Source organism: Notechis scutatus, chromosome 1 (assembly GCF_049901735.1).
Source record: "Notechis scutatus isolate UNSWTSFEM ecotype Mainland chromosome 1, rNotScu1.2, whole genome shotgun sequence".
Classification (NCBI taxonomy): domain Eukaryota; kingdom Metazoa; phylum Chordata; class Lepidosauria; order Squamata; family Elapidae; genus Notechis; species Notechis scutatus.
This window is the reverse complement of record NC_142009.1, coordinates 334,625,638-334,651,641: the sequence shown is the minus strand read 5'-3', so window position 1 is coordinate 334,651,641 and position 26,004 is coordinate 334,625,638. Positions and strand designations below refer to the sequence as shown.

The 26,004-nt window shown below is 43.4% G+C and overlaps 1 protein-coding gene across 2 annotated transcripts in view; it reads left to right on the top strand.

Annotated features, from left to right (window-relative positions):
• The window catches only part of KDM4B (lysine demethylase 4B), a 239,305-nt gene that overhangs the window by 187,195 nt on the left and 26,106 nt on the right, over positions 1-26,004 (top strand). For both annotated transcript variants that reach the window (XM_087952780.1, XM_087952779.1), the window contains exons 13-14: positions 8,221-8,341; positions 13,817-13,995. In XM_087952780.1, the coding sequence (XP_087808906.1) occupies positions 8,221-8,341; positions 13,817-13,995 (300 nt within the window). The remainder of the gene's footprint in view (positions 1-8,220; positions 8,342-13,816; positions 13,996-26,004) is intronic.

Sequence of the window (26,004 nt, the reverse complement as noted above, 5' to 3'; positions counted from 1 at the left end):
GGCTTGTAGCCCAAACAAAATACTTTCTCCTGGGAACCCAGGACATTCCCACAGGTGGTCAGAGAGAGGAGGAGTGAAATTACCAGGCAACTGGAAGACATAATGGTTGGACCATGTGACTGATCATTTGGGGAAGGGGGAAAACTTTTTAAGTAGGTGAAAACCGCGGGAATTGCTAAGAGTCGGTTTTCACCAGTCTGTGCCAATATGATATATCCAATAAAACAGTCCTTTGAGGAATATCACTGCCTCGGAATTCTATTTGCTATGGTTGTATCACTTGGAACCCTGACACTACCTGAACTTTGTAGTCTCATGAAACCCCTGCAAGAAACCACCCCAAGTTTTGGAGAGCAACAAGGACCCCACTTTTGTCAACTTCGCTGAGGCTGAGCAACTACCGTTCTAGACTCCCATGTGGCGCGTTGGGCCGGCCAGTTATCGGGGGCAGGGGTCTCCCGCCCTGTGGCTCAGCTACGGGGAAAGCTCTTGTGTCACATGTTAGCGTTAAGTAATCCACCTTCCCCTGTTGCAGGCTGTCCTACGCTTGGACGATATCACCCTGTGGAGGATCCCTAAAAGGGAGAGGCGGGAGTTATTCAAGCGCGTTTGCGGCAAGCCGGCGAGGTACGCGGCGGCCCTGTTCCGACGGATGGTCCCCCCAGATGAGCTGCGGAGGTGGCGAAGCGCCGTTAGCTATTACGGGGGCAGAGGGAAGCGCGCCCTGCCCCACAACCTGGTGTTCCGCTTGCGGCACCTCTTGTACAGGCAGTACTCGGACATTATGGCGGCCGACTGGAGAAAAATCCGGTTGAAAATCAACAAGATCCTGGGGGCTTGATGGGGGAATCCCGGCCTTTGCTGCTGCACGGCTCTCCCGTAGGGATGTTGTTGTTTCTGGCAGGCTGGGCCAGAAACCTTCCCAAAAGACGAGACTGTGGCGACCTGTTGAAGTGTTCTGGGCCAAAGCTGGACTCTTTTTGTGTGTCTGTGGTTGTGCTGGTGGCCAGTGATGGGCACAGCAGGGGCCACCTGTTCCCTTGTCTGGCTGTGAAAAGTTGGGCCTTGCCAACCCAGCAATAAATGTTGTTGTTTTTTTAACGCATTGTCTTCTGACCAGTGTGATCCCTTCTTTATTTGCTCTTTTGATCTCCGGGGAGGAGATAATATGGCATCCCAAAATGCACAACAGACCAGGGTTTGGCCAGCATTGCCTCAAGAGGGGGCAAGTGGAATTAAGCTTTCTTGATGCTCTCACATATGCAAAAGGGAAAATGGTTTGCAGGAAATACAGATAGTCCTCAGCTTACCACCACAATTGAGACCCAAATTTCTGTTGCTCCATGAAATAGTTATTAAGTGAGTTTTGCCCCCATTTTCTTGCCATAGTGGTTAAGTGAATCTGGCTTTCTCATTGACTTTGCTTTGTCAGAAAGTTACAAAAGGCTGTTCCCAGGACCCTGCAACCATCATAAATACGAGTCAGGTGCCAAACGTCTGAATTTTCATCACGTAACCACAGCGATGCTGCAGTGGTTGTAAGTGTGAAAAACAATCTTAAGTTAAAAAAAAATAATTCAAAGCTGTTGTAACTTTCAGCGAACCGTTGTAAGTCGAGGACTACTTGTATATCTCAAGCCCAGTGGCAATGTACAGATTTAAGTTATATACCATCCAGGTTCCAAGAACCGATGTATGCTTACTAAGAGAGCGATTAACACTAGTAAACCATAAAAAGGAGGGGGAAAAATATATATTTTTTTCTGGATACAAGTGAGAAGAAACCATGCTGGTGGGTTTATTTTTGGGATAATTCTGCAAAATAATGCAAATAAGACACTGAGATCTTTCTGGTACAAAATTGGGCACTTTGGAAAATGCTAAATATTGTACGTTCACCGCTCTAACAATACTGCATCCTTATTGCTAGGCAACCCTTTCTTTTGCTCTCTGACAAAGCATTTCTCACCTAATAATTGGTTGCATGGCTTTACACAGAGATGTCTTGCACTATATATATATGTGAGCAGGTAGGTGTGTCACGGCTAAGCATTTGTCAGTTTTCCCTGAAAACAACTCTGGATTTGTAAGGTACCAAAAGAGGAAACAAAGAGATGCCTGGATTTGAACTGGAATCAGAGGGACCAGAAGCCTGGGAAATGGAAAGAAATCGTGTCTTTGAATGGAAATGTTAAGAGGCTCTCATAAAAGGGTGGTTCTATCTCTTCATCCACACCGGGTTTACCACAGATAGTCCTCGACTACGATTGAGCCCAAAATTTATGTTGCTAAGTGAGAAATTTGTTAAGTGAGTTTTGCTCCATTTTACGACTTTTCTGGCTACGTTTGTTCATCAAATCACTGCAGTTGTTAAATTAGCAACATGGTCGTTAAGCGAATCAGGCTTCCCTGTTGACTTGGCTTGTCAGAAGTTGGCAAAAGGGGATCACATGACTCGGGAGACATCGCACCCATCATAAATATGTGTTGTGGCCGCCAGCAGAACTGGCGACAGACTCAGACAGTGAGGAGGTTGGGGAGGAACCTGGGCCCGTCCTGGAGTCTGGGGGAGGGTCTGATGAGGGCTCTGCGTCGGAGGCAGGGATGGGGCCAGGGCCGTCCAACAGTTATCAGCTGCCTTCAGAGTCGGAGATCAGTGGGGCAGAAGAACAGCTGGAGCCTGTTCCCAGTGTGCTCATGCACAGAGCTGTCAGGAGAAGGAAACACTAAGGAACAAGGGTTGACTCGGGAGTAAAGCCACAGGTGGACAGTGAATGGCCCCTTCCAGAAGGAATAAAAGAGGAGCAAAAGGGGAGTGGTGTTTACAGGAGACAATTAGTTCAACTCATTAGAGTGAAGATCTGTTTCTGACTTCTTGCCAAGTAATTGCTGCTACAGCGTGGTGTTTGGAAGATATCGGTCTGGCAACTCTCCAAGCCTGATAAAGGTCTGCAGTTGTGAAATCTCATGAAAGACTGTTGGCCGGGACTTTGCTGGAGAGGAATTCACTTTAGTCTAAATAAAAGGGGTTTTGTTGGGACAAGGAGTTACGATTCTTGATTCTTAACAAATGTACCTTTTCTTTTATGTATACTGAGAGCATTTACACCAAGACAAATTCCTTGTGTGTCCAATCACACTTGGCCAATAAAGAATTCCATTCTATTCCATTCTTCATGATCTCGGGAAGCCTAGGTCAAAACAGTATGAACCAATGGCCCAAGCACTGAATTTTGATCACGTGACCTCAGGGATGCTGCAACGGCCATAACTGAAAAAGGTCGTAAGTGGCTTTTTTCCATGCCATTTTAACTTTGAACGATCACTAAGTGAGCGGTTGTAAGTGGAGGAGCCACTGTGTTGCGGAGCCACTCCTAGTAGAGAGAGAGAGGGGCATGTTTGTAGGAAATGCTCTCATCTCCACATTGTGGTTCAGGGGCTGGAGGTGTGTTTTTGCCACGTAAACAGTCCTTCACATGGATAGCCGCGATGTAGAATGACACTTCCCCAATATACGGTAGTCCTCCCTTTATGACCACAATCGAGCCCAACATTTCTGCTGCTGAGTGAGACAATTTGTTAAGTGAGTTTTGCCCCATTTTACTTCCCCTTTCTTGCCACAGTTGTTAAGTGAATTTCTTAACAGCGGAGCAGCTGTTAAGTTAGTAACACAGTTGTTAAGTGAACCTGAGCCCATTGCCAAAGACTCTGAAGCTTGATCATGTGACCATGGGGATGCTACAGTGGTCAGAAGCATGAAAAACGAACATTAGGTCATTTTTTTAGTGTCGTTCTAACGTTGAACGGTCTCTAAATGAAAAGTTGTAAGTCAAGGACTGTCTGTAGATCATTGGGGGAAGGAGGATGTGGCCTCTCCATTGCCTTAGATCAGGGCTGTCCAACCTTGGCAACTTTAAGACCTGTGGACTTCAACTCCCAGAATTCCCCAGCTCCAAATAGTCTCATCTTACAGGAGGTAGGAAGTGTGGGGTGGTCCCTGCCCTATGGAACTCCTTGCCCCATGAAGTGTTCTGACCCAAGCCTTGTTCAAATCAAACAGTGTATGTATAAAAGCAAACCTTTTTAATGTGGTGCTGTGAACTCTGTGCATTCACAGCCAAGAGTTGTTCAAAACTAATTGTCCCAGATAAGAGCAAGCCCTTCTTTCAAGGTTGCAAAAGGCTGCCAAGAATATCCCAAGCCAGAAGTTTCAAAAAACAAACCGGAGTAAGCAGGGCTTCAACGAGAACTCAACGAGTAGAAAGAGCTTCTTTGCTTCCTGCAAAGAAGCCAACCCCGAAGGCTGGCTTTTATCCCATCACCTTCCAGCCTTACTCCCGGGTCGCCCGTGCTGCTTCGGCTGCTCTTTCCTTCAAGCAGCTCTGCTCACACATGCACTGGGCACAGGCTCCTCAGGGTCCTCTTCATCACTGCTGCCAGGCTCCACAACCTTCGAAGGCAGCACCCCACTCTCCGATAGTCCTGGCCCCATCCTTGCTTCTCACGCAGGCCCCTCGTCCGAATCCTCACTTGTCAGAGACCTCAGCCATCCATACCTGCTGCCAGCGAGCCACAACATAAAGTTCAGCAGGGCTCCATCCTTTCATCCTTCCTGAAAGCTTGCCCTAACAGCTCGATCAATAAACTAGCAGACGTCTCATGACCTAACTAGATAACTTCATCAGTGCTAGAGTGGAGTGGAGTTTGCTCTCTGTTTACATACTATGGCTTGTCCTGTCAGTATTGGCAGGAGTGTGGTTTCCTTCTTGCTAGTTTCTTGATTAGGTGTGTACAATATTTGGTGGATGGGACTAGTATTATGCCCACCTTCTCTAACCTGGTACGACAGGTAGATTTTAGAGAAAGTTAATCCCTCAGATTGCCTGGTTCTGTGCCATCGAGGGCTTAAAGGTGATAATCAGCAGTTGGAATAACACCCTGTATCTGTTAGGTTAGAATAACAGATAACAGATAATCAGAGTTGGAAGGGACCTTGGAGGTCATCTAGTCCAGCCCCCCAAGCGGGAGACCCTACACCATTTCTGACAAATGGCAGTCCAATCTCTTCTTGAAGGTCTCAAGTGACGGCGCTCCCACAACTTCCGAAGGCAACTTCTGTTCCATGGGTTGATTGTTCTCCCTGTCAGAAAATTTCTCCTTATTTCCAGGTTGAATCTCTCCTTGTTCAGTTTCCATCCATTCTTCCTTGTTTGGCCTTTGGGTGCTTTGGAGAATAGCTTGACTCCTTCCTCTCTGTGGCAGCCCCTCAAATATTGGAAGACTGCTCTCCTGTCTCCCCTGGTCCTTCTCTTCCCTAGACTAGCCAGGCCCTGTTCCTGCAACCGTTCTTCATATGCCTTAGTCTCCAGTCCCTTAATCATCCTGGTTGCTAAGTTCCAAAATATATTTTTGAAGTCTTATTGCAGTTAATTTCTAATCTTATAAATTCCAAGCCGTCTCCTCCAGCAAGATCTTAATATAAGGTTTTTTTTTTTACCTCTCCCTTCCCACTTATAGCAAAAAAAAAAAACTTTTGATTTTTACCTTCTGTGCCAAAGCAGGTTTTTCAATGTCTATTTGCTATCTCCATAAGGAAGGAGAGTGAACTTTCCCTTTTAACACTTTCATTCGCCGCTTTCACAGTCTCCTTTGGAAACAATATATCATTCAAAAAAATTATTTAGTTCCAGGGTATTTAGATATACCTCAGAGTCCCGGTTCAGCCAAAGAACTTTCACTTTCTGACACTTCCTCCTGCACGATCTTGTCCGGCTGAAGGTTTCTTTGTGCCGGCCGTTGCTGACCGCCGCTCCACCACCTTAGGAAAAAGGAGTCTAGCCGGCTGGGGAAAGGAGTTGCGATATCCCCAGATCCCTGCCGGATCTCCTCTGTCTTCCGTTACCTCTACGGGGAACGACAGCCTCAAACCCAGCTGGATCGGAGGCACTTCAGCAGCGAGTGCAGCAGGAACTGCGCACAATCGCGGATTCCTGCCGCCACCAAAGCCTTGCAACCGGAAGTCTTTTTCAAAAAACTGGATGCAGAACTCTAGGTGTGGTCTTACTAAGGCTTTATAGAGTAGTATTAATACCTCACTTTTTCTTGATTGTATCCCTCTGTTAATGCAACTTAGGATTGCATTGGCTTTTTTGGCGGCTGCTGCACACGGCTGGCTCCTATTTAGCTGGTTGTCCACTAAGACTCCAAGATCCCTCTCCCAGTTCCTGCTATTGAGCCTGGTTTCACCCAGTCTATATATGTCCTTTGGGTTTTTCTTGCCTAATGTAGGACTTCTACTTTTCTCTACATTGAATTTCATTTTGTTAGATACGGCCCAGTGTTCGAGTCTGTCAAGATCCCTCTGGATCTTGAATCTATCTTCTTGGGTGTTAGCTATTCCTGCCATAACTTTAATTGGACAAGATTCTGTCTATAGGTAGTCCTCGACTTACAACGGTTCATTTGGTGACCGTTCCAAAGTTACAACGGCACTGAAAAAAAAGCTACTTAGGACCATTTTTCACACTTAACAACCCTTGCATCATTCCCCCCTGGTCACATGATCAAAATTAAGTCCCTAGGCCATTGGTTCCTATTTATGACCGTTGCCGTGTCCCAAGGTCACCTGATCCCCGTTTGCGTCCTTCCGACAAGCCAAGTCAATGCAAAATCCCGATTCACTTAACAACCGTGTTGCTAATGTAACAAATGCAACAATTCCCTTAACGTGTGGCAAGGTCGTAAAGTGGGGGCAAACTCCACTTAAATGTTCCACTTACATAAACGTTGGGGTCAGTTGGGATCGTAACTCGAGGCTTACCTGTATTCGGTGTCAGCAGGTAAAAAATCTTCATTCAGATGCATCTCACTGGGTCAACTCCAGGGCCTGGCCCTCACACCTTCAGTCCTTCTAGGGCAGCGATGGCTAACCTTTTCAGCTTGGTGTGTCGAAAATCGGGAAAAAGTGTAGCCTTCCTCGGGTCGTGTGTCACTTCAAGAAATATCAATAATTTGGTTTATGACGGACTGGGCTGGGGGTGATCACACAGGGCTGTGAAACTCGTCTCCCTGGTCTCAGGGCTGCAGGTGCAGGATGTGGGGATCGGAAGGCCACCTTACAGGGCTGTGAACCTCATGGATCTCCTTTCCTCCTGTTAGCGTTCCTGAGGTAATGAAACTGACAAACCTCAGTTTATGGCGGTTAAAACTGGTTCTCTGCTGCAAAGATCTCGCGGCAGCATTGGTGACACCACGCCTCCACGCAACAAGCAGGGAGCAGGGATTGGAGCAGAGCACAGGCAGCCTCTAAATGTGCAGGTTTTCCCCACACCAACAGGCGTGTCAGTCAAAGTGCCTCGGCGTGTCACGAGTGACACGCGTGTCATAGGTTAGCCATCACTGGACTAGGGGGAGGAAAAAGTTTTGCAACAGCCAAACTCAGAGAGCACCAAGAACTCCGTCCGCAGTTCAGTCCTGGGCTACAAATATTTTCTGGTATGGATTAGCATCTGTGGCTGAAATGGAGGAGGATAAGCAGACCAGAAAAGGTTGAACAACAGCAGCAACAACAACAATAACAACAACAACAACAATAATAATAATAAAGCACTGAAGGTTTAACCTTGGACCTTTTCCTCTTTACACCACGACGGGTAGTCCTCGATCCCAGCATTTCTGTTACTAACTGAAACATTTGTCAAGTGAGTTTTGCCCCCATTTTAATGACCTTTCTTGCAACCAGTTCTCCAACCTTAGCAAAGCTGGCTGAGGGACTCTGGGAGTTGAAGTCCACAAGTCTTAAAGTTGCCAAGGTTGGAGACCCCCCGGTTAAGTGGATCGTTGTAGTGGTTAAGTTAATAACACGGTGGTTGTTCAGGGAACGAGGTCTCCCCCTTGGACTCTGCTTGTCAGAAGGTTGCAAAAGGAGATCACGTGACCTCTGGACCCTGCGACCGTCGTAAATACGAATCAGTCGCCAAGCTTCTGGATTTTGATCAGGTGACCATCAGGATGCTGCAGAAACGGTGCGAAAGATGATCGTAAGTTGTTGTTTTTTTAAGAGACCGTTGTAACTTCGAACGGTCTCTTAAATGATGTGGTAAGTCAAGGACTGCCTGTATTGTTCACGTTGTAAGGTATGCAAAATAATGTGCTCTCCCTCTCTCTCTTTTTTTTTTCTTTTTTCCTTCTTTTCTTTTTGTTGGCCTTTTTCTCTTCCAGACGACGTCTACTTTCTCGAAACTCAAAATGGAGATCAAGAAAAGCCGCCGTCACCCTCTGGGGAAGCCGCCCACCCGCTCCCCGTTGTCGGTGGTGAAGCAGGAAGCCTCCAGCGATGAAGGTGAGTCCGAAAAGGAAAAAAAACGAGGCCTGCTTGTGAACAGACCAGGGTTTAGTCATTCCTCCGGGTTGCCCTGGGCAACACAGCCGCCAATGGGCTGGGAGAAGAACGACTCTTCAATCCTCTTTTGCCAAGAGGCTCCAACCTTTGCTGGCTGTGGAGGAACCACGGTTAGCCTCAAAAGCCCACCTGGGCAGGTTTTGAAAGGATGACACCTTCTCATCTTCCCACCGTTTGGGGGCTTTATTTGACAAAAATCACAGCCTGCTTCATCTCTTAACCAGAGTCGTAAAAACACTAGCAGCCTAGTACATTTTAGGGAGGGTTTTTTTTGTTTTAAAGCAGCTTGTTAAAGGTATTTGAGGTATCTTTTGTGCGAGAGACAAAGACACAACGTACAATAGGGTGCCGACAGATCATTTTTCTCCTATTCTTTAACGGTGTCATCAAACACCTCTCTCTGCTCAGGAATAATTACAGAGACGGTTTGGTTTCACGTTGAAGGCAGCAGGCTAGAAACAAAGAGACTTTAGAATTGAAAGCTATCTGGGTAACTTTGGGCCAATCGCCAGGAGACTCAGAGTTCTAGTTCTCCCTTAGGCAGGAAAGCTGGATGGACGTCTTTGGGCCAATCACAAGGAGTATCTGGCTTTCCTGCCTAAAATGGGACTAGAATTAGCCCCACTTTAGGCAGGAAAGCCAGACACTTTAGGTGTGTCTTTCGCCCAATCACCAGGAGATGGTGAGTTCTAGTCCCACCTTAGGCATGAAAGCCAGCTGGGTGACTTTGGGCCAATCACCAGGAGACGCTGAGTTCTAGTCCCACCTTAGGCATGAAAGCCATCTGGGTGACTTTGGGCCAATCACCAGGAGAGGGTGAGTTCTAGTCCCACCTTAGGCGTGAAAGCCAGCTGGGTGACTTTGGGCCAATCACCAGGAGATGGTGAGTTCTAGTCCCACCTTATACATGAGAGCCAGCTGGGTGACTTTGGGCCAATCACCAGGAGATGGTGAGTTCTAGTCCCACCTTAGGCATGAAAGCCAGCTGGGTGACTTTGGGCCAATCACCAGGAGATGGTGAGTTCTAGTCCCACCTTATACATGAGAGCCAGCTGGGTGACTTTGGGCCAATCACCAGGAGACGCTGAGTTCTAGTCCCACCTTAGGCATGAAAGCCAGCTGGGTGACTTTGGGCCAATCACCAGGAGAGGGTGAGTTCTAGTCCCACCTTAGGCATGAAAGCCAGCTGGGTGACTTTGGGCCAATCACCAGGAGATGGTGAGTTCTAGTCCCACCTTAGGCATGAGAGCCAGCTGGGTGACTTTGGGCCAATCACCAGGAGAGGGTGAGTTCTAGTCCCACCTTAGGCATGAAAGCCAGCTGGGTGACTTTGGGCCAATCACCAGGAGCGCTGAGTTCTAGTCCCACCTTAGGCATGAAAGCCAGCTGGGTGACTTTGGGCCAATCACCAGGAGACGCTGAGTTCTAGTCCCACCTTAGGCATGAAAGCCAGCTGGGTGACTTTGGGCCAATCACCAGGAGACGCTGAGTTCTAGTCCCACCTTAGGCATGAAAGCCAGCTGGGTGACTTTGGGCCAATCACCAGGCGACAGAGTAGTTCTAGTCCTGTCTTAAGACACTAAAGCCAGACTTGGGGCTAGTTTCCTCCCAACCCACCTCACAGGGTTGTTGGGGTGGGGAAAATGAGAAGTGGAAGGAGTATAAAGTTCGTTAGCTGCTTTGAGCTACCCTGTTTCTCCAACAATACGGCCTCCCCCAATAGGAAGTCCCAGCATGTTTTATAGGCATGAAATGAAATTAAGCCCCTCCCCCCAAATTAAGGCCTATATTAAAACATGCGAAATGGGGGGAGAAATGGCGGGGGGGCTTGCCGTTAGGAAGTACTTTTGTTGCACACCCGGATATGGTGCTGCCTGCGTTGACCCCGATACGAAGTGCCCCACCAACACCGAGGTCAACATCCAAACTGTCGCCGCCCGCCCGCCCAAAGATGCAAGGGGGGAATTAAGTCACCCCCGAAAAGACGGCCTAGCCATTTTTTCGGGGCTCAAAAAAAAAAAAAGACCCGGCCTTATTATATGAGAAACACGGTACTTATTAAGTAATAAAAGTGGGATGAAAAATATATGTTTCCCCAAGTTTTGTGGAATTGGGGGCTGTACGTTTGAACCCCAAATAAAAGGTTTTGAGGCAACTTCCTTTACTACCATAGCCAGCCATCTGGTGGCCACTTCTCTGCCTCTTTGTGCCTTTCTGCATCTACCAATCATTTGATGTAGCCCCCCAAATGCCACCCCCCAAGCCCCCCTGCTGCATCTTCACGTAGATGAACAGACAGAAAGCGGCTCCTGCATTTTTCCTGGGCATCAGGACGAGATACCCTCCTCTTCATCGGAGGGCAGCTCGTCCCTCGCAGAGTTGGTAGCTGTGAGCATTGATGGCAACCCATCCATTACGTTGGGATGGAGATGGGGGGGCCTTGAAGGGGGAGGGGCCTTTATCTCTTATTTCTGGCTTGAGCTTCATCTCTGCCTGGTCGACTCGCTGGATTTGACCCACGAGGCTTGGCCGCTAAACCTCGTTCTTGCCGGACCCTTGAGTCACGGAGCTGTTCTGGCTTGCTGGATCAGGTGACGGCTGTTCCTGAATGCTGTCAGGAGAATTCCAACATTTTCGAATCGAAGGTCCATGCAAGGCCACATCGCCGGACAAGGAGAATTGGCAGGGAGGACAATACATATGCTTCTACATGAGCGAATGATTGGGCTCAGTCATCATAAGGGTCTCTTCTCTAGGTTATAGAATAGAATAGAATAGAATAGAATAGAATAGAATAGAATAGAATAGAATAGAATAGAATAACAGAGTTGGAAAGGATCTTGGAGGTCTTCTAGTCCAACCCCATGCTTAGGCAGGAAACCCTGTACCATTTCAGAGAAATGTTATCCAATCTCTTAAAAACTTCCAGTGTTGGAGCATTTACAACAAGGATCTTCAAACTTGGCAAGTTTAAGACTTGAGGACTCCCAGAATTCTTGAGCTAACATGGCTGGAGGAGGAATTCTGGGAGTTGAAGTCCATAAGTCTTAAATCTGTCAAGTTTGAAGACCCCTGATTTACAACTTCTGGAGGCAAGTGGTTCCACTGGTTCATTGTTCTAACTGTCAAGAAATTCCTCCTTAGTTGCTTCACTTCTTGATTAGTTTCCATCCGTTGCTTCTTGTCCTGCCCTCAGGTGCTTTGGAGAATAGCTTGACTCCCTCTTCTTTGAGGCAGCTCCTGAGATATTGGAAGACTGCTGTCATGTCTCCCCTAGTCCTTCTTTTCATCAAACAAGACCTACCCAGGTCCTGCAACCGTTCTTCATGTGTTTTAGCCTCCAGGCCCCTTTGTGGCTCTTCTCTGCACTCTTTCTCGAGTCTCGGCATCTTTTTTACATCATGGCGACCAAAACTGGGTGCAGTATTCTAGCTGTGGTCTTACTAAGGCATTATAAAGTAGTATTAATATTAATATTCTATTCTCTCTTCTCTAGCATATTCTGTTCTCTCTTTTTTTGTGTCTAAGGGGGGACTAGAATTCACCGTCTCCTGGTTTCTAGCCCAGTGCCTTATAAGGACGCTTTATTTGCTAAATCCACCCTTTTGATAGACCCTAGCCAAGGTGAAAGCTGACAAAACAGACAAAAAACTAAGATAGCCTTGCTTCCTTTTTACTTGACATTTAGGGTGACTGAGTACTCAGATTTAGCTAACCCCAAGATTTTCTTTAAGAGCCCTAATAATGGATAGTTAGTGTTTGAATGTTTGAATTTGATCATAAGGATTTTTTAAAAACTACATTAAGCACTTTTGGAGATTTAGTCAGGTCATGTTAAAAAATGGGAACTGATGTAATTTCTGTTTTAAGTTAATTGGGAAGCATTCTCTCTGGCTCTCTTTCTCCCTTTTGATCTTTATTTCAGTCCTTCTGAATTCCTGGAGGAATGGTGGTTTAAAAAGCACAATTGTTCCACTTTCAGAAAGCTCATTGTTTTTAAAAATTGCCCAGTCTAATCCTTATTCCTGGCCAGGGTTCTGCAGATCTAGCTCTGAACTAATTGTCTTTCTTTCTTTTCTTTCTTTCTTTCTTTCTTTCTTTCTTTCTTTCTTTCTTTCTTTCTTTCTTTCTTTCTTTCTTTCTTTCTTTCTTTTCTTTCTTTCTTTCTTTCTTTCTTTCTTTCTTTCTTTCTTTCTTTCTCTTTCTCCCTTTCTCCTTCCTTCTTTTGCTTTCTTTCTCTTTCTTCTTCCTTTCTCCTTCCTTCTTTTGCTTTCTTTTCCTTCCTTCCTTCCTTCCTTCCTTCCTTCCTTTCCTTCCTTTATTTTTCCTTCTTTCTTTTTCTTGCCATTTCTTCTTTTCTCTCCCTCTTTCTTTCTTCCTCCTTCCCCTCTCCCTCCTCTTTCTTTCTTTCTTTCTTTCTTTCTTTCTTTCTTTCTTTCTTTCTTTCTTTCTTTCTTTCTTTCTTTCTTTCTTTCTTTCTTTCTTTCTTTCTTTCTTTCTTTCTTTCTTTTTCATCAAACTTGTATGCCACCTATCTCACCAAATGTGACACTCGGCAGCTTAACACATTGAAAACTAAAGCATAAATCTTTTATTGGCTGTTTCTTGAACCGAACAGGAAGTAATCCAAAAGAGGGTGACTGTATTAAGTTGCTCAATTTCACAAGAAAGCTACAAACTTCTCTTTTTTTATTCCACACTTGGACTACTACATCCACTTTTGGTCACCACAATACAAAAAAGATGTCAAAACTCTAGAAAGAGTGTAAAGAAGAGCAACCAAGATGATGAGGGGACTGGAGCCTAAAACATATAAAGCACGGTTGCTGGAATTGGGTACGTCTGGTTGAATGAAGAGAAGGACTAGGGGTGACATGACAACAGTCTTCCAATATTTGAGGGGCTGCCCCAAAGAAGAGGGAGTCAAGCTATTCTCCAAAGCCCTTGAAGGCAGGACAAGAAGCAGTGGAGGGAAATTGATCCAAGATGCCTTCTAACTGTATTAAGAGCCATGGTGTGGCTCTAACCAATGGTGTGGTTAGAGTGCAGTACTGCAGGCTGCTTCTGCTGACTGCCGGCTGCCTGCAATTTGGCAGTTCGAACCTCTCCAGGCTCAAGGTTGACTCAGCCTTCCATCCTTCCGAGGTGGGTAAAACGAGGACCCCGATTGCTGAGGGGCAAGAGGCTGACGCTGTAAACAGCTTAGAGCGGGCTGTAAAAGCACCGTAAAGCAGTATATAAATACAAGCGCTGTTGCTGTCCTTCTGTTCTGTTCTGAGCCCCCTTTAGGAATCAGGGAAAGAAACTCAAGTGGTATCTGCAGGAAGCCCATAAAAGCCCAGACTTCCGTATTTGCATGTTCACCATTTCAGCTTCTTCGGGGAGATGTGAACTTCCTCTCCTCTTGTCTTTCAGAAACTCCCCTCTTCAGCAGTGAGGAAGACGCCGGGGATCCGGAGCCCCTGAAGTCTTTACTTTCCCTCCAGTGGAAAAACAAAGCGCCCAACTTTGCAGCCGAAAGGCGATTCAACGCTGCCGCTGCCCTGAGGGAGCCCTACTGTGCCATCTGCACTCTCTTCTACCCCTATAACCAGGTAATGGCGCAGCTGCTCCTGGAGGGCAAGGGGATACGGGGGGGGTTCCTCGACTTACAACTGTCTGTTTAGCGGCCATTCAAAATTGCAGTGGTGCTGCTAATTCTCACTTAGCCACCGTCGCAGCGCCTCCACAGTCATGTGATCAAAATTTGAGCACCCAGAAACCGGCGTGTGTTTACAATTTTATGGGGCATCGGTGCAGGGTAAGGATGCTTTGATCTCTTTAACAGCAAGAGTGTTTTTTTTGTGCAATGGCAACTTTAGCGTTGCTGTCTGGGGAATTCTGTCTGGGGAATTCTGAGAATTGAAGTCCAGTAGTCTGGGAAGGTCTTCTTTCTGCATTTCTCTTAAGTCAACGTTTCCGGGTTGGCAGCCCAGAGGGGAGGGAGATGGGAAATGGTGGGGGGGTTGATTTTGTGGCACACAATATTCGTGGCAACCCTCATGCGAGTGGGGCCACGCCCGACTGCAATGAGACTCACATGCATGGAGCCATGACTGCCCTTGACGAAGCTCATGCGAGTGGGAATGTCGCCGTTCCAGCAAACCGTCATTCCACCGAGACAGACATCTCTGAAAAGTTCCTTTTATTTGGATAGTAAACTGGCACAACTGTGGAATCCTGAATCTGAAAGTTCCGGGCTTCCTTACAATAAGTCAAAACTACAAAATCCATCCCCCTGCACCCATCATCACATCACATGGCCCAATCACCATCCGTCCCAAGTTAAGACTTCCTCTCACTTAGGTGCAACACAACTTGACCTTGAAGCAGAAAAAGAATGTTGTTAATGCCTAACTAGAATTACTCCAATACATTTCGCCCCTCCGACTTTCCCAGGCTGAATTGTGGCAGTGTGGGAGCAACGGATCTCAATAAGGCTTCCAAAGCTGATAGGGACCATGAGTGCCCCTGACGACACTCGCACGAGTGGGGCCACGACCACCTGCAACGCTTGCGGCAACACTGCCGCAAGCGGGGACTATGCATGCACATAGATGCGCGTTTCAGCTCGCCACTCACTCGGCCACGGCTGGGTAGTGGGCTGCGGCCCATCAGTTGGGGACCCCTGCTCTAATTTGCTTTGCAGATTGGGCTTATCTTTCACATACACACCCCATCTTTCTTAACAGTCCACTGAGTGCAGTTTGCGCACGAGTGGACGTCCTCATCCTCCTCTATTGTTATTGTTGTTGTTGTTATTCCATTATCGGTTCTGTTGTTTTCTACGGATGAAATTTATGCATTGTTGTAACTCTTTGGCGTTCATTGGAGGTGTGTTGCTTGGAGCGGGGTAACCTATTCTGGTTGATTTAGACTTTCCAATCAAGGTACACACCCCCAATGAACACCTAAGATCCACATAAAGACAGGAAGCCCTTGACTCACCACCATTATTCATCCCCACATCTCCATTGCTAAGCAAGGCGGTTGCTAAGTGAGTTTTGCCCCATTTTACACCCTTTCTTGCCACAGTTGTTTTTTTTTTTAAGAAAATTTTATTAATTTTCAATAAACAAACATACACAAACAAAACATGAAAACATAAAGCATCTTTTTGGAAAGCAGCTTAGTCTCGGGTTACATTTTTTTGTAGAGACATAAATTCAAATTCATGCTCACTTTTATATACCATTTCATATCTTATTTACCATTCTACATTTTCTATACAGTTTCTCCTCTCTTTTCATTCTCTTAATTCTGTTTTATTTATTTCATCTCAATTTAAATCATTATACTTATATCCTTTGTCTGTTCTGTTTCAGCTGTCTATTATCTTTTCTCATTAACACAAAATTTCTCCTGTAATCACTGATTGGAGTATGACGCCTTTATATCTTTCCCCTAAATTTAACACTTAAAATAATACATAATTTTCATTCGGATTCTGCTTAGTACATTCTAAAGCTACGTACTATATTTTAAAATAAGAAAAAATTATAAGTTTATAATATAATTAAAACAATAATCCATAGCAATTAAACTCTATGGTTAAAAATAATATTCATTTAAGTCTTAAACATTTTACACATTCCCTTTCAAATAGGTATCATGCTTCTATGGGAACACTTATAAATTTGCTTAATTACTTCCTCCCTCCCCATTTCAGTTATATTTTAAAGTATTATGAGATTAAAATGTTCCCATTACTTCTTAGTACAATTCTCTCATATTTCATTTCATTTATTTTATTCAAAAAAAAAAAAAAAGGAAAATTTCACTAAATTACATTGAATATTTTATCCCATTTTATAATCATATATTGTTCCAATTTTCTAACATTTATTTCAAATACAAATACAACAATACAGTCATGTACTTTTGCAGAATCTCTTTTTTAGTTATATTTTTACCCATTATCTCTAAATAAATCCTGTTTCTTTACATCTTGTTTCAAACCTTTGTAGCTTCTCTTCCCTTTTTTCCTTCCTTGCTTCTCCAGTCTAGCCTTTTTACCCCCTTGTCTCTTGGTCTTCACTCTCTTCTGTATTCCTCTTTTCTGTTGCTTTCTGACATTGTATTGACTTTTCACCTTATTTTTCCCTTTTTTGGTTGTTTTTTTAAGTCTTAAATTCTCCATTCTCTTTCCCCCCTTTCCCTTTTCTTCCCCAGCTAGAGTTGCTTGTTCATTAAAGATGGCTTCTTCATCCCATTCTTCTTGTTCTTGTAGTTTCTCATAAGTAGAAATCGCCATTTCTAAGAAATGAAAAACTGAGCCAAAAGAGCCCTTCCCTTCTTGTTCCTCTTCTTTATACTTTTTAAATTCCATTTTCAGTTCATCGACAAGTAATGCCATTGTAGAAAATTTTTTAAACAACCCAAATGTTTTTAATCTTTCAAATAATAATTTCCAAAAGTCCCAAAGTCACCAAGCAATCCAAATACACACAGACTGTTTCATTTAACACTTTCTTCTTTTTACACTTTCTCTTCCTGGGGTTACAATTCAGTTGCAAAGTTCCAATTAAAATGTATCTTTTAGAAGTCTTGTTACAATTTAACTCTAGTCTTGTAAATTCCAAGCAGCCTCCTCCAGCAAAATCTTAATCTTAATTCTTTTCCTCTCCCTTCCCACTTACAGCAAAAAAAAAAAATTTTGTTTTCAATGATCAGAAATATTTATTGTCCCCTTGGCTTTAATTTTTCAGTTTGATTACCTGCTGGTGCCAAAGCGGGTTTTTCCAATTTCTCATTCATCTGCTGTCACCGTAAGGAAGGAGAGTAGAAACAAAAAACTTTCCCTTTTCACTTTCCTTCTTCTTTGGGAACGATGTATCTTTAATTAAATTTAAATTCCAGGGTATTTTAAATGTTGCTTGTTAACCTGGTCAGCCAAAACTTTCACTTCTCAGCTTCCTCCTGCACATTCTTTCCCAGATGAGAGCTTCTTTGTGGCGGCCATTTCTGACCGCCGCTCCACCGCTTTCGGAAAAGGGAGTTAAGCCAGCTGAGGAGGGGAGTTGCGATTCCCCCTGACCCCTGCCGGATCTCCCCTATCTTCAGTTACCTCTACGGGGTAACTATAGCCCCGAATCCGGCTGGATTGGGGCACTCCAGCGGCGAGCGCAAGCAGAAACCGCGCACGATCACGGATTCCTGCTGCCGCCGAAGCCCTGCAAACCGGAAGTCCCTTTTCCACAGTTGTTAAAGGTAAAGTCACTGAAGCTGTTAAAGTAGTAAACCCAGTTGTTAAGTGACTCTGGACTTTCCTTATCAGAAGGTCACAAAGGGGGATCCTGGGACCCTGCCACTGTCATAAGTACATGCCAGTTGCCAAGCATCCAAATTTTGATCCCGTGTCCATGAGGATGCTGCAGCGGTCGTCAGTGTGAAAAACAGTGATCAGTCACTTTTTTCAGTGCTGTTATCATTTTTGAATCGTCACTAAGAGAATACAGGTAGTACCCCATTTCCCATTGACTCTGCTTGTCAGAAGGTCTCAAAAGGCAATACCTGACCCCGGGATGCTGCAACTGTCATAAAGGTGAGTCATAAGCCTCCGAATGTAAATCACATGACCATGGGGATGCAGCAAAGGTCATCCGTGTGAAAAATGGTCCTAAGTGACTTTTTTCAGCGCCCTTGTAACTTTGAACGGTCACTAAACGAACTTATAAGTTGAGGACGACTTGTAGTTGTAAGTCAAGGGCTACTTGTATGTAACTTTTAAGCTATAGGGGGAAAAGTATGGCATGTGATGAATAGAATAATAACAAATATCCATGGATATCCACGTTTTTATGCCTCCTTAGCAGTGCTCCAGGTGACTGTGTGCGTGTTCTGACCTAGGCGTCCCCAAAAGCATGAAGCAAGACTCCTCGTCCCAATAAAACCCCTTTTATTTAGACTAAAGTAAATTCCTCTCCAGCAAAGTCCCAGCCAACAGTCTTTTCAAGAGATTTCACAACTACAGGCCCTTATCAAGCTTGGAGAGCTGCCAGACTGATATCCTCCAAACGCCACTCTGCAGCAGCTATTACTTGGCAAGGAATCAGGAACAGATCTTCACCCTAAGGAATTGAACTCATTGTCTCCTGCAAACACCCCCCCCCCCCTTTCGCTCCTCTGTATTCCCTGTGGAAGGGGCCATTCCCCATCCACCTGAGCCTTTACTCCCGAGTCGATCCTTGTTCCTTAGTGTTCCCTTCTTCTGGCAGCTCTGCACATGCGCACACTGGGAACAGGCTCCAGCTGTTCTTCTGCCCCACTGATCTCCGACTCCGAAGGCAGCTGATAACTGTCGGAGGGCCCTGGCCCCATCTCTGCCTCTGACGCAGAGCCCTCATCAGAGCCTTCCCCAGACTCCAGGACCGGCCCATGTTCCTCCCCAACCTCTTCATTGTCCGAGTCTACCACCAGCTCCACTGGCCGCTGGTGGGCCACAACAGTGAGCTCATAAAGAGACTTGGATCTGTGGTTCATCTTTGGCCTCTCAGGGTTGGTTTTGCTAGCAGAAAACCGGTCTTCCTTTGGGGAAGGGAGTCGCTGGCAAGACACGCCTGTGTTTTGGATGCTTGCAGTGTCTCGGGGTCACGTGGTCCCCTTCTGCAACCTTTCCCAGGATGTGGAAAACCAAAAGCAGCCAAACCCTTGTTTCAAGCCATGTGTTAGTGCAGTGCGCGATCGCTTCGCTCGCCTCAGTCGTTCAGATCAGGGTTGTGCCCAAAGGGCAACTGGACTTCGTTTTTCCTTGAAGACATTTCACTTCTCATCCGAAGCTTCTTCAGTTCTGGTGGAGGATGAAAGGATTTATATACCTGGTCGTTGGCACTTTTTCTGAGGGTCGTTGAGGCCACTTGGAGGTTCATCTGTGCCCTGAATAGAGAAGGCTGTTCAACTTTAATGTGGGTGGCCTTTGATCAGAGAGGACCCACTGGCTTGAAAGAGGGAGCAAAGAGGCCATCCCCATTAAAACTGAACAGCCCTTTCTCAACAGGGGAGTGAGATACAACACCGCCCACCTCCTGTTTACAACACAGTCCTTTCGGCAGTTCCAAGAAGGCGCCACACCCATTTCCACTACTCTGATGGCTCTGAGGACACAGATAAACCTCCAAGTAGCCTCAACGGCTCTCAGAAAGAGCGCTAATGACCAGAGGACTGCCAGGAATGTAAATCCTTCCATCCTCCACCATTCAGTCCGAACCGAAGAAGCTTCTTGGAGGAGAGCGAAACGTCTTCAAGGAAAAACAAAGTCCAGTTGCCTTTTGGGGAAAAGCACCTGTGAGATGATCACTTTGTTCACGTCTGCCTAGATAAAAACACCTCTGTTCTTTCAAGGTCATTCAGCCAAGTCTCCCCATATCGGTACGGTGAGCTTTTTTTTTTAAAAAAAAATATTTTTTATTGGTTTTTAAAACAGACATAAACAAACAAAACATAAAAACATCCAGCCATCTTCCATATGTATACATACTGTTAGGGTTTGAGGATTAACCCCTAGAAGAGTATTTCAGCAGTAGTCAAGCCAGGCAACCAAAGGAGAGCGGAAGGGCCCCAGAGTATACACACACTGAACACAAACACTGTTTGTAGTTTAAATAGTTTTTAATCCAGTTAGAGTTTAAGCATTGTCATTCAGTCCATTAAGTCATTCACAGTATTTCCATCCAGTAAGACTCACTAGTATAGTCCAAGTTAAGAGTCCTTGCAATATCTTTATCAGCCGATAAAGATATCTTCTCCTCCTCCGGTTTCACTCTCCAGAGAAACAAACGCTGGATATTCAGCAAACAGTAGCAAACAATAACAGTTCAGTCACAGGCACTCACAGTCAGTAATCACAGTTAGTCACAGTAACACACAGTTACTCGCAGCAGCACACAGTTACAGACAGTAGCACACAGTTACAGCAAGCTTTCCAGCTTCTAATGCTTCCTTATATTGTAACTTCTAACCGCACCCTTAATCGGCTAATTGCCTGCTGCATTGTACTTAAAGTGATAAGCACTTAAACCATGATATCTAAGTTTTATATATTTATTCACCCAAACCATATTTGGTATCAATGTTATACCTAACATACTCCCTTTTGGGTGAAATAAATATATAATACCTTTACAATCTAACCCCATATTTTTCACAACTCTCTTGGTGCTTACTGGCACCTTGGGCTTTAGTAAAATTATCAGCTAAATTGTCCTCCGACATACAGTACTCTAGCTGAATCATCTTACTTCTTACAGATTGTCTCACGTTTAGGTATCTTAGATCTGTATGCTTGCTCCTTGTTTTTACTCCAATATTTGTGGCCATTTGAATTGCTGCCTGATTATCTTCATGTATAATTATAGGATAATCCACAGTTATACCTATATCAATTAACATTTGTTTATACATTATTAATTCTGTACATAACAATGATAAACAGGAGAATTCTGCCTCCATAGTAGACAAACTTATATGCTGTTGTCTTATTGACTTCCAGCCTCTATTAATGTATTACCCAGCATTATGGCTGTTCCTGAAGTCGACTTTCTAGTGTCTCTTTCTGATGCAAAGCTAGCATCTGCATAAGCACTCAAAATTAAATCACCCTTTGGTTCTAAATACAATGAATAATTCATTGTCTTTTTAAGATATCTTAATATCCTCTTAGCTGCAATCCAGTGTCTTTCACATGGTGCAGAATTGAATCTAGCCAACTGATTCACGCAGTACGAAATATCTGGTCTAGACCAATTACTAATATAACTCAAACTACCAATTAAAGATTGATAAATCACCTTATCAAACTCAGGGCTTTGTACATCAGTGTTGCTAAACTCCTGACTCATTGGAGTCTTAGCCGGCTTACAAAGCTCCATCTTGTAATCTTTTAGCAATTTGCTTATCTTATCTTCCTGAAATATCTTAAAACCTTTCCGTGTTTTCTTTATATTCAAACCGAGATACTTCTTTATCTCCCTAATTGCTTGATCTTTATTCTCTTTCCTAATGATGTTATTATTTTATTTGCTTCATCATTAGTTTCAGTTATCAATGCAATGTCATCTGTGAATAGTAATAATAATGATACTTTCCCATTTGTCTCCCTCTTAAACAGACATGGATCGGCTAAACCAGCTTTAAATCCTATATTGTCTAGTTCCTTTACAATATACTGGTTCCATTCATAGCCTGATTGTTTAAGACCATAGAGGCTTTTCTTTAACAACCAACAATCATTATTATCCTTATTTTCACTTTTAATACCAACAGGTTTTTTCATATAAATAATATGTTTTAATGGGGCGTGCAAGTAAGCAGTTTCCACATCTAAATGGTTAACTATATAGTTTTTACTAGCTGCCCACACTAAAGCTGCCCTCAAGGTTGCTGCCTTAAGACTAGGTGCAAACACCTCATCATAGTCATTAGCATTCTGCCTAAAACCTTGGGCTACTAACCTTGCCTTATGGATTAATTTACCATCTTTATCTGTTTTTACCTTAAATATCCATTTGCAGCCAATGGATTTTTTTTTTTTTTTTCATATCTCTTAATGAATTCAGTTCCTTATTCATTGCTGCATACCATTTTTCTTTTTCCTTATTAGGATACTTTTTAATTTCTTCTACAGAATTAGGAACTTGATTAATCTGGCACACTGTGTTAGCCTGGTACCTATCAGGCGGTCTAGATACACGTGTAGTTCTTCTGGGAATTACAGGGCTTACAGGAGGACTTTGTTGAACTACTACCTGTTCATCTTCCTCATCCTGTTCAGCTATTGAATCTGTTTCTTCCTTTATGGGCACTATTTCATCCTGTATTTGTCTCTTTACTTTATTTTTAAAGTTACAGGGATAACTAATGGGATTTCTATAGGATTCAATAATTACATCTTTATTGGCATCCTGTTCTAATTTCTCCCATCCTTCATGTTCTAGAAATTGGGCACTAGCACTACATAACACTTTAGATGTGCCTTTCTCCCAAAATCTATATGCCCTATGGTTTGCCTGATAACCAACGAAGAAAAATCTTTTAGCTCTATGTTGCCCTTTTTTCTGAGTTGTGCAGGAATATACACCCATGCTGGTGCACCAAATGTGTGCAGGTAACTTAGATCAGGTTTCCTGCCATGCCACCTGGTAAATGGTATTTCACCTGTCGTTGTATTAACAACGTTGTTCAATATGTTATTAGCACACATTGTAGCCTCCCCACAAAGAATCAGGTAACCCAGAATCATTTAACATTGTTCTAACCATTGCCTGTAGTGTTTGGCCTCTTCTTTCAATAAAAGCGTTATGTTCTGGCCTGTATGGAGCAGACTTCTTATGCTCTATTCCAGCTACCTTAAGTCTGTTCTGGAATTTGTTATTAATAAATTCCGTACCATTATCTGTCACCAGGGTTATCAGTTGTCGCTTAGACTTTCTTTCAGCAAACCTAAGCCAATTGAAAAAATGTTGATATGTTTCAGTTTTGCTTTTCATTAAATAGCAAAACCCATATCTAGAATAATGGTCCATAATGCTCAGTATATATCTAGCACCCCCATACTGGGTTTCTTTGGACCTATGATGTCTGCAAATACTACTTCTAAAGGTTCTTTTGTTTTGAAACCATTTAGCCTATTTGCAGGCAATACTTTGCTCTTATCTTCACAGCAAACATTACAACGCAAATATTTATCACAAGGTTTTAACCTTATTCCTTCAGATAACTCAACTGTACGTTTTAGCATTTTAAAATTTACATGCCCCAAACGCCTATGCAATAAATGGATACATTCATCATGAGGCTTTATATTATTAAATACAGTTTGTGCCTCCCCTTTCTTACTATTATCTAAGACATATAATGTTCCATTTAAAGCTGCAGTTACCCTTTTGTTATCTTTTCAATTATGCAATTATTATCCTTAAAAGTAATTACATAACCTAATTTATCTAATACCCTTACTGAAAGCAAATTAAACTTTAGTTGTGGTACATACAACATTTTTATATCCTGGTTTATGTACGGACAACGTGCAAAACCTTGACCTTCGCTTTCAGGTTCCAGTCATTGGCAAGTGATATATGTTGAGAACTTGTAGACATTTTTATAAATTTTGTCTTATCTCTTGTGATGCAGTGGGATGCGCCACTGTCAACCACCCATAAATTATTCTTCACATCAGAGTTGCTAAACGTGGCTAGTTCAAATGCTTTCTTTGGCTTTTTACATTCTGGCTTTTTCTCTTTTTGCAGAATCTTGCCAAATGTCCTCTGCCTCCACAATTAAAACACTTTTTAATTGTGTATGCTGTCGAAGATAAATTCTCTTCTTCCAGGTGCTTTACTTTGCTTTGCTGGTTTCTTTCAAACTTTGAAGATAATTTCTCTTCTTTCTTATCTTCTCTCAGCTCGTCACGCTCACGCCTTCTTCTGGCTTCTTCTAGTAGCCTGCCTGTAATCTCGGTTAATGAGAGGCTTTCTTTTGGCAATACCTCTAACGAAGTCACATAGTCATCATAGCTTTGATCTAATGAAGATATTATTATGTAGACTTGTTGCAGTTCATTAAATATAAGCTCTTTTTCTTGCAAATCTTGAAAATGCTCTTCATACAGTTTAAATGAACTAACATATCTCCATTCCTCTGAAGATGCGTTCGAAAAAGCTTCCGTGTAAGATTTATATGTGCTCCTACACTGTCCCGAACATAAATCTTCCTGAGGTTCTCCCAGCAGTTTGCAGCATTTTCTTCTCCACGAATATGGACAAGCTGCTGATCACAGAGAGTCAGTCCTATGATGCATAAAGCCTGCTCATTCTTCAGTTTAAAGTCTTGTAACTTTTCGTTATCATCATCATTAGCAGGATCCCAGCTACTCACATCTGGTGGGTTTGCTATAATGTCCCACAAACCTTCTCTGCGTAGAAGTAAACTACATTTCATTGACCATGAAACATAGTTTGTTCCATCCAGCCTGGATATCATGGACAGTTGTGACAAATTTACTTGTGCCATTACTCTTCAGATATTTTGACTATTTTAAACTAATTAAAACAGTTTGTTTTTACAGTAATGTGCAACTCACACCAACTCTCTCTGCTATATCCTGGTTAGTTAGACTATGCTGCTGGGCCCATAACCAATGTTAGGGTTTGAGGATTAACCCCTAGAAGAGTATTTCAGCAGTAGTCAAGCCAGGCAACCAAAGGAGAGCGGAAGGGCCCCAGAGTATACACACACTGAACACAAACACTGTTTGTAGTTTAAATAGTTTTTAATCCAGTTAGAGTTTAAGCATTGTCATTCAGTCCATTAAGTCATTCACAGTATTTCCATCCAGTAAGACTCACTAGTATAGTCCAAGTTAAGAGTCTCTTGCAATATCTTTATCAGCCGATAAAGATATCTTCTCCTCCTCGGTTTCACTCTCCAGAGAAACAAACGCTGGATATTCAGCAAACAGTAGCAAACAATAACAGTTCAGTCACAGGCACTCACAGTCAGTAATCACAGTTAGTCACAGTAACACACAGTTACTCGCAGCAGCACACAGTTACAGACAGTAGCACACAGTTACAGCAAGCTTTCCAGCTTCTAATGCTTCCTTATATTGTAACTTCTAACCGCACCCTTAATCGGCTAATTGCCTGCTGCATTGTACTTAAAGTGATAAGCACTTAAACCATGATATCTAAGTTTTATATATTTATTCACCCAAACCATATTTGGTATCAATGTTATACCTAACACATACAGTGTGCCGGTTGGTTTACAAATTGTTTTGTGCTTCCATTTCGTAGGCTTCAATTACAGTTACATTGTATATAATCTCGTATTTTCAATCAAAAATTAAATACCTTAGTATCATTCTTAATCAATCATTTGACTATGCTTTTATTCATTCATGTTTTACAAGATAATCATAATTTACTTAGTTTTTTTTGTAACAGTTCATATTATCATCCCAAATCTATCCTAAAATCATTTTGTAGTTATCATAAGAAAAAGGTACATCTTTATATATTTATTATTTTCTAAAAGTCTACATATTTCATTACTGTATTTTATTGTCCAACCATGGATAGAATAGATCCCAAATTTTATAAAATTGTTTATCCTCTTGTTTTCTAATTTCAAATGTCAATCTACTCATTTCAGCCCATTCCAAAATTTTCTTGAGCTTTTGACGGCAATGTAGCTTTCCGGCATCTTGGCTTTCAACAGATTTGACCATGAATAACTTCGGCCGCTTTCTAGTTCTGAGGTTGGCCAGAATGGTTGGCAATCGGAGCTATCCCAGAGCTGAACTCTATTAGGGTTTATGGCCCAAAACCAGCAACTTGGCAACGTATCGGCTATCTCTGCAGCCATTGGACTGTTGGCGTCATATTGCAGTCTTGGCTCTCAGCCATCCTAACCCCATTGCGTTGTTGTTGTTGTTTAACACACTGCTGTTTCTCAGTTGCCTTCCAAAACAGTCCCAGGTAGAACGTTTCACAGTAGCCTAAATATGTGGCGATAAAAGACACAGGTCCCTTTCATCAAGGTTTTACCATCCAGGAAGGACCATAACT